Here is a 9,488-nt window from a genome sequence, read left to right as displayed (position 1 = left end):
TTCTCATTACCTCGACTATAGATTTGGTTACAGGATGACTAATCCATTACTATTATTATGTTGAGTTCCTATACTGCGGAAACAAGGATAGAGGATAAGAATGGTTCCTAACGGATATATCCACCTGATATTGCTGAAACAGTTTCTGGGATACCATTGGCCAATCCTACTTTATACTTAACGCTTAGAGTTTTTAACAGGCAGATTCAAAGATTTATAAAATCCATTGTCTATGAAAGACTTATCTGAACCTCAATTAAGTAATACTCTAGCATGAGCGTTAATGATAAAGGAATTACCTGTTGCGGTATTGGCATCCTGATTAGCTTCTTGAGCATCCACTTGAGAGTTTCCAGCGTTGTTCTTCTTAGTTTTCCCAGGCTTCTCGGTTTTATTCGGGCAGTTAGTTTTGATGTGCCCTATTTCTTTGCAACCATAGCAGGTTGCGTCTCCCAACTTCGGACAATCCAAGGTCTTATGCTCCTTGGTCTTGCAGATTCCACAGGATAAAGGTCGGGATTTAAATCTGCATTTCCCGTGGTGGTTTTTCTTACAGATTTTGCATTTGGTCTTTTTACCTAACTGCTGGTTGTCTTTTGAGTCCTTGCATTTATGGGTCTCGGGATCCACCTCTTTGCAGATGACACATCCCTTGGTCTGCTCATAGAAACACTTTCCAAAGTGCTTCTTCCCGCAGGTTTTACACTCGGGTTTTGCCTCCTTTGGCTTGAACTGGCTACAGTTTGGACTGGCCTTACCTTTTTTACAACCCTTACTCGGGGTGTCATCGGACTTTCGCTTGTGTTCCTTCAACGCACGGTCCACAGCGTTGTTTACAGCCATAACTATCATAGCCTGTAACTCGGTGCCCGTTAAATTCAGTCTTGCATCATCATTCTGATTAACTGGATGATTGGGAGTTTCAGAGGGGTCGGCCATGATGATGCTTCGAAGGCTACAAACCAAGAAGTAATAGCTTACTTAATTATAGGGAATTGTCGAACTTGATAATTTAAATAGCCATGGTGCAAACAAACCATATAGGCCAATATATAGTATTAAGTTTATTTGATCATGTTTTGCCTAGGTTTTTAAATAACCATCTTTGGCGTTTAAATGGAATAAAATCCTTTATACTTACTAGACAGGGGACGTAAGTCACGACTGTCAATGTCATAGTGACATTTTATATAGCACAACGGCTTGTTCCATAGGACTTTTCGATGGCACAGATGCCTTGTCACTAGGGAAATTTTTAAAACATAATCAATGATTCCTTTGGATCGGAAAATTTCATAATTCATTGTCTTGACAAGAAGTTATGAAATAAAACTATCGTTTTCATGTATGCATCTTTGCCCGTAGGTATACATTCCAGGTGGATGTTTAGATGTGTACATCATGTTTGACGTTTATTAGCCATGACTCCTATCGATCATATAGGCTAATTAAGGGGTTTGGAAGTTCCTAATATAAAGGTGACAATCGTGATTTTATCGTATTACTGTTGTCGGGAGTGTTAACACGTTTTCAAGTGTTTAATAAGGATCTGAATCTCTTTTAAACAGGTTTTACCACTTTAGCTAGGTCTTCAATGACATTCAAGCTAGGTATCCTTTTAAGATTCTCCTTTAATATTTATACTGGCAGAAAAAGAAGGATATCTATTTTATTCAGGATTTTCATTATAATTATCCTAAATTATTTAAAATATAACTATGGCACAAAAAGCCTAGTCACGTAGACAAGTTTAATTTATAACCAGGATTTCCACAGAATCGGGGTATTTGGGTCTGAGTTACAGTTCATCACCCTTCTTGACAGTGAGTTGCAGACTTCTACTGTCTCTTAGTCCCAGAGGACATTATTTATTACCCGTAGGCACTTCATCCTTAAGGGATGGCTATTTTACTTACAGGGAATTTTAAATAAATCCCAATTTTCAAATTTATTACCCGTAGGCACTTCATCCTTAATGGATGGCTGTTTTACTTACAGGGAATTTTAAATAAATCCCAATTTTCAAATTTATTACCCGTAGGCAGTTCATCCTTAATGGATGGCTATTTTACTTACAGGGAATTTTAAATAAATCCCAATTTTCAAATTTATTACCCGTAGGCACTTCATCCTTAACGGATGGCTGTTTTACTTACAGGGAATTTTAAATAAATCCCAATTTTCAAATTTATTACCCGTAGGCACTTCATCCTTAACGGATGGCTGTTTTACTTACAGGGAATTTTAAATAAATCCCAATTTTCAAAGATGGCCTGTGTGATTTATACTGCATCACAATTTGTCCAGCATGTTAACACCCTTTCAGATGTTAACATAAATTTGGAATCTTTTTGACAGGTTCTACCATCTTGGCCATGTCTGCGACGACACGTGGCTAGGTTTCACCCCTAAGATTCTCTTTTTAACATAACGCAGATCAATCCTAAGTTGAGACGTTAATTATGGATCTGAATCTAATTATGGAGATACCATCTTGGCTCTGTCTTAAATGACACCTGAGCTAGGTCTTGTCCCTTTTTAGATTTTGCCATTTTATAATAATGGTAGATCTTGCAAAAAGGAATGTTACTTTAATTTATTTCATATATTATATTATTATATATTGAATAAATGAAATTTTGATAAAGTATTCCAATGATTTTAAAAATACTGAATTGTCCTAAAAGGAACTTAAAGGAAATAATGTTGTCCTCAAAGGGACCAAAAGATAAATACCGTTATAAAGACTTCTAAGGAAACGATCTTCAGTAAAAGGAGTCTCTTCCTCGTTATTTTATTTCTGAATGCTTTCTCCTTGGATGCTCATTTCATTTTAGCCGTGGTACGAAGCTCAGCATCTCGGGACTCCGGGTGTGGAGAACTCCTATTACGGCTCCTTCGCTTGGCGACGTATCCAATATATAAAATAATTGGAAGCAATAAATTCCAGATTAGAATCGGGAGTATTCCTATGTTAAGTCTAGACTCAAGTATGTGCAATTGTGTCACTGAGATTAAACACATTAGGATAGTGTTTAATTCACTCAGCGTTGGCTCTGATACCAACCTGTCACACCCCGATTTCCACGTGTCACCGGTGGGCCCGGTGTGGGGTATGGTGACGTAGTTGGCATCATCATAGACAAACAACACAATATAATAATGCACAGCGGAAGCAGAAATAGATTCATTTCAACTTTAAATAAAATGTAATATTAAATATCACGAGTAGTTGAAACGGATCCACAGGCGGATCAAATAAAAAAAGATAATTGTTCAACAGTTTTATTGTCGTCCGAGCTTGAGAGACTATTGTGGACGCTCTAGGAAACAACCAGCCTAGTACGTGTAGTACCTGCACTTAACCTTTTGGGAAAATACGTCAGTTTACACTGGTAAATACAAATTAACTGACTCATTTTGAAAATGATTGAAAATTGATTTAAATGCACATGGCATAAATATTTTTATAACTTGGGTTAATTATGCAATATAAACTTGTGAACGAATTACATGTTACTCGTGCGTTCAGTAGCCCGGGATCTTGTCCGGGTTAAAGATTAATAGACACACCACATTTAAGAGTTATACACGACGGGTGTACGCCTACACCCCGTGCTCTGGTCGTGGCCATCTCGTAAGATAATGCCAAGGATATCCGGGACATGGTCATTAACCCCCCAAAGGCTTAAAGTAAAACAAGACTGTTTAAACGAGCCGATCAAATTATTCCAATTGCACACCCAAGGGTGCAAGATTTGTACGCTCGATCAAGCGGTATTCTATATACCGTAACCCAAGCCCGTATAGGGAAAATAAGTTAAAAAGTATTTACCTGAGTAAGTATGAATCACAATTGGTAAGTGAGGGTAGCTTTTACTGGGCCTCCTATTCTGGAACAAAGGTTTATAATAACCTATTAAATTCCTAACGGGTCTTTATTTAAGCCTTAGCTTAGACCGGTTAGTTTTAAGGATGATACGGTTCAAGCGCACGATTAAGCGAAGACCGGATAGAATGTGATTTAGACCCGACAAGTTTGAATACTTGTATAATATGGGTATACTAAATACATTCTGGATTTTGAGACAAAAATGATAACGTTTGACCCGTTTCGGTCAATCTATGCAAACTAGTTACATAAACCGAACCGAACGCTAAAAGGGCGTTACGGGTAGCCAAAAGAGTCATATACAAGTTCCCTGAGATAATATGCTTTAAACATGATATAATATCAGCAAGTTATGTCCTATTATGCCCCGAATGAATTTAAACTCAATTTATGCCTTATAAGGGCATTTTGGTCATTTAAAAGATTATAAAAGTGTTAAATTGGAAATCTGAGTTACAGGTCTGATTTATACAGTAAATATACTTAGTTTGACATATTATAACAGTAGGGTATGACCCATATACAAAACTTATCATTTAAAATCAAACTATGCACCGTAGGGGTATTTTGGTAATTTCACAAGGGCTAAAAATGTCAAAACTGGAAATCTGAGTTCAAAAACTTATACTTACTGTTATTTTATAAAAATATGCTAAATACATCAGTAGGTATGAATCTTATATGTTTAATATGGGTATAACGCATACTATGTGTTAAAAACGCTTAGAAAGGCGATTTAGAGCCGTTTCCGGGTTTTCAAAAGAAAGCTGAGATTTTTATATTTCCAGAATGCTCAAAATAATTTATTTAACAAATAAAATCAGTAGAAAAAGGTTTGGGGTCAAAAGGATGCATAAAACTCATTTTATGGCTTAAAAGGTCAAAACCAGCATTAACCGAATCAACTTAGCGACCTATGATACGGTCAGCCAAAAATTAAATAAAAATCTTCAAAAATCCCAAAATATTATATAACATCAGTGGGTAAAAAGTTTTATCTCAAAAAGTGGCCTTAAATAGGTTATATGCTAAATGCGCCGTTTATTTAACATAAAGCTATAGTTTTACGATATCAGCCATAACTCAAAATCTGGACCTCCAACTGATCTCAAATTTTCGGTGCAAGTTTATAAATCAGTAATAAAGATTTCTACTCTTTCACTTTTCCAAAAATCACGTTTTATAACAAAAAGGGCAAAATAGTCAACTTTAAGCATAAATCGGAAACATGCATATGAATCGGTTAAGCATAGACTCAAGTTGTAAAAATTCCAGAGAGTTAAACTTAAATAAAAATGGTCAAAAATAAACTCTAATACAGATCTCAAACATGCATGCATGGATCCGAATCGAGAGTCAACGAAAAAGTCGTTTTATAAGACTTTCGGTTCCGATCCGAGTTTATATTAAAGATTGTCGAGTTGATCATGATAAAACACATTCTTATATTCATTATAAAGTTACTTTTGATGATCAAACTGGTTGCATGTCATCTACATTACCATTTATGCTATATTTCGCAAAAACACTTCCTGTTGACTTTTTAAGAACAACTTTGACTCGACAAATAGCATGCTTAGAGTGGGAATCAGAGAACATCCTTTTGAGGGTTTGTTTCCCACATAAATACCAACTTATAGGTGGTTTCAATTTGAGAAATGACAGAGCCAAATTCGTTTAATCGAAAAGTCAAACTATAACTATGACGGATTGACTTTTGGCTAATAATCTATGCTAGAATGAATTAGAGGAAGTTATGGATGCTTACAAGAGTCCTAATGAAGCTTAGATAGGACTTGGAAGTAGCCTTGATGATCAGAATGCTTCTGGAAATGCCTTGTGAATTCTTGCAAGTTTGTGGTGTTCTTGTTTACTACCCAAGATCCTCAAAATGTGAAGAAATGATCAGATTATAAGGGGAAATCAGGTGTTATGAGAGTGCAACAGGTGTCCCAACATGCATGCCCACCCATTGGTGAGTTTTGGGGGTGCTCATAGCTGTTATGCACTCAAAAATCGGACTAAACAGCCCCTGTTCGCGAGTTGCTACACCTGGGCACGGGTCGCGGCCCGCTTTAGACTGCCCAGGCGGGCCGCCTGGGTCTGCAGCTCCCAAACTTTGCTTAAATGTTGCGGTTTAGGTCCCTGCACTTTGGTTACGATGATTTGGCCATTTATCTTGACTCGTAAACCCTCAAACTTGGTTTTTAAGAACCTTGGGACATTTACCAACATGGTAATGTCCTCGGTTAACTTTGCGCTCACCCGAAAAGCCATGAAATTCGACGTTGACGTTTTTAACCCCTCAAGTACGGTTTTGGCCATAACTTTCTCATACGATAACGAAACTTCATGAAATTTTTACCACATATTCTAGTGAGTATATTTTATCATTACAAAGCTTCGGGGCTGCCAAAAGATCACTCAGAGGTATAAATTCAACATGTTGACACTTTTAGTCCCTATAGTTTGTAATTCCTCACTTTCGTGCATTTTCCGCTTCGTATGATCCATGATCTATCCGTTTAGGGTTATAAACACCACGTAGGGTTATTATAGAGTCTATTTATCCATTACTGGCACTTTGGACCCTTACGTTCCATAGTTTTCACCGTTTGTCAACTTTAGTCCCTCTAAAGTTTGTTCTCGCATATGCAAAGTCTTTGACACGTGTCAATGCATTATTGGACTTAAATTTTCGAGGTGTTACAAATAAGAACTTATGGGAATTGTTTGTTATGTTTCATGTGATGTTTCAGGCAAATGGGTCGAACAAGAAAACGGAGAGAGCTAGCAGGGTTATCGAGCCAGTCGGAGGCTCAACAAAAGAAAAGAAGGTTGTTTCGTTTGGCGGACCAGGACTCGGAAGAAGAAGAACCGTCAAGGGCTCCGAAGCCGAAATGGGTGTCTTGTTCATTGTTAGAGCAGCCAGTTGAATGGCAAGTGGAACTATTTCATGATCAGATGAATGCATTGGCTCAGCACAAGGAGGCGTTTATGTGTGAGAAAGAGGTTAGGGAAAATGACTTCGGTCCTTTTGGGATTACTGACAAGTTCAAAGCTTTGGGGTGGGAAGGTGCTCTAAAGTGTTATGAGGGGGAAGGAAAGAATTTATATGATGCAGAAATACAAGAGTGGATAGCCACTCTAAGATGTCCCCCGTTTAAAAATCCTTCAAAGATGAAGCTAATTGGGAAAGTGAATGGGATTGAAGTAGAAATGTCTTATGATACTTTGTGGAGGGTAGTAAAGTTTGATAACAAGCCTGCGAACCAATACATATACCCGAGTTTGGATGATTTGTATTTTAATCCTCAAAAGCATCCAAGATGGAACACGATGTTAGATTATCTGTTTCTACCTGGAACTACACATGGGAAGCTCTACCAAAGGAATTTGCGGATAGAGGCCAAGCTGATGTTGGTCATCGGGTAACAACCTCACATTCTTGTAATCCGAGTACTTAGTTCCCTTTGATCACAAACAAGTAACTACACATGAGCCATGTCTATGTGGTTCTTTCTATTTGGATTTAAACATGAATGTCAATTGAAAACGAAAACCTAGGGTGGTCGCTTTTCTCCTAATCTGTTCACAAACAGTCTTTGATTTGCAATATAATTAGTTTAAGTTAGATAATTAAAACCAATGAACCAAATCTTTGAATTTATTTTTGCAATTTAGCTTAATCGAGTTAATTAGCAATCCATTTAGATAACACAAGTTCCACAAACTCCATGTGTTCGATACCCACTGACCGGTAACTATTAGTAGTATTTGGATTAAATTTGAGTGAGACTTCGACCTCACGTGTAACAACCCTCACTAAAAATTAATATTTAGTATGATAATTATGCAATAAGGAAACCCTAATTAAGTTTAGTATGATTAATTAATCAGTTAATCAATATTAATTAAGCTAACAAGATTAATTAAGCTAAGTAAGGTCTATTAAAAATAGATATATATGAGGTCGTATAAGAACGTTTAATATTAATAATAAAATATATTATTTTTTTTCCTTACTCCGTTTTTAATGAAACTTAGGTTAAAACGTAGATAAAAATATGCTCGTTCTAAAGACATATTCGTCGTTTTATAAAACGTTATATTTTAAAAGTTATACAAGAAAAACGAGTTAAGCAGCTGAAATAAAATAACTAAGCTAGCTAGCTAGCACGTCAAGCTAGCTAGCAAGCACGTCACTTGAATCCCACATCGAACAGAAAAGGAATTGAGCTGCCTGCTTGCTTGCTATAAATAAGAAGCTTAGGATTCATTTTTCTTTGCTCATTTCTCTTCTTCTTCTCTCTAAACGTTGGTGTTCTAACCAATAATCACTCGATCGCTATTACGATTCAGTTTCCGAGCGATCAATATATCTAAAGAATGTTTAAGTGCCGCCCACATTGGGTTATGCTTTGTCGTTGTCGATAATTCGATAATGAGTTGAAGCATTGTACTTTGTCGTTGTCGATAATTCGATAATGAGTTGAAGTACTATACTTTGTCGTTTGTCGTTAATACGATAAATGAGTTGAAGTATTGCACTTTGTCATTCATTGCGAGAATTTGATCTCGTGAATTATCGTAAAAGCTGTATTGATCATTAACCCGGTTTTTATGAAATTCGTTAAGGTTCGAATCTCATGACTACCGTTAAGGTTTGATTTGGGTTTTACACCAATACGTATTCTATTCTGTTAAACTACCAAAAACACTCCCAACTACACCCTTACAATCAAACAAACTATTAAATCATCAGAAGATCCAGAATAATAAAGTACATGCTTAATTATCGGGAAAAGTAGAATCAAGAAGTTTGTTAACTCAATCCTGCATGCTGAATTGTGAGTTATTCTCCTTTTATAAACACTTTTCTCACAGTTTGTGAGTTGTTAACTGTTTACAATACTCCAAATTATTTTCAGAATTATAACTTACAGTGATTAAGTTTATGTGAATCACCAAATTACAGCCGGTATGTGGGGTATTGTGCACATTACTTGATAATCTTCACCATTGGGGCAGCCATTGGGTGATATGACCATAATCACAGATACCATTGGACGTATGGGCCAATGGATCGAGTGGTAAAGTACTGTGGGTAGTTGGTTGATATCAGAGACATTGTAAAAGATCTTACCACTGTGAATTATAATAAATGCGTCATTTTCCAGTAACTAGAATAATTCACTCAGTATTTCCCGCTGACAAAATCTTTTTAAAACGCGTTTCAGGTAATTACAATAGATTGGAGTAAGGATTGGATCCGACACTGAAGGACTTCAAGAAGTGGCTTATTTTCAAATTAAGAAATATTATTTTTATTAAAAGCTACCTTTGTAAAACATGGAATTTATTCCATCATTTTAAATAAAATCCGGTGTTTCTAAACTCTGATATTTTTCCTAACTCACGGTCCTGATGAAATTTCCGCTGCAATGTTTTTAAAATAATCACCGGTACCACTGGACTGCTCACGGCACCGATTCCGGCTAGATAGGGTCGGGGGTCGTGACAGAAGGTGGTATCAGAGCTAAGCCACTGCTTTAAGCCTACAAGTGTTGTGATAACAATACTTAAGCTTAAATAT

At 36.6% G+C, this 9,488-nt stretch overlaps 1 protein-coding gene across 1 annotated transcript; it reads right to left on the bottom strand.

The window, feature by feature from the left end:
* Positions 1–252: 252 nt before the first annotated feature.
* Positions 253–939, bottom strand: LOC110901441 (zinc finger protein GIS2-like). Its single transcript, XM_022148270.1, has one exon. It carries the CDS (start codon positions 937–939, stop codon positions 253–255), a length of 687 nt encoding a protein of 228 aa, XP_022003962.1.
* Between the last annotated feature and the right edge of the window lie 8,549 nt (positions 940–9,488).

Source organism: Helianthus annuus, chromosome 3 (assembly GCF_002127325.2).
Source record: "Helianthus annuus cultivar XRQ/B chromosome 3, HanXRQr2.0-SUNRISE, whole genome shotgun sequence".
NCBI lineage: Eukaryota > Viridiplantae > Streptophyta > Magnoliopsida > Asterales > Asteraceae > Helianthus > Helianthus annuus.
This window is presented reverse-complemented; position numbering and strand designations above follow the sequence as displayed.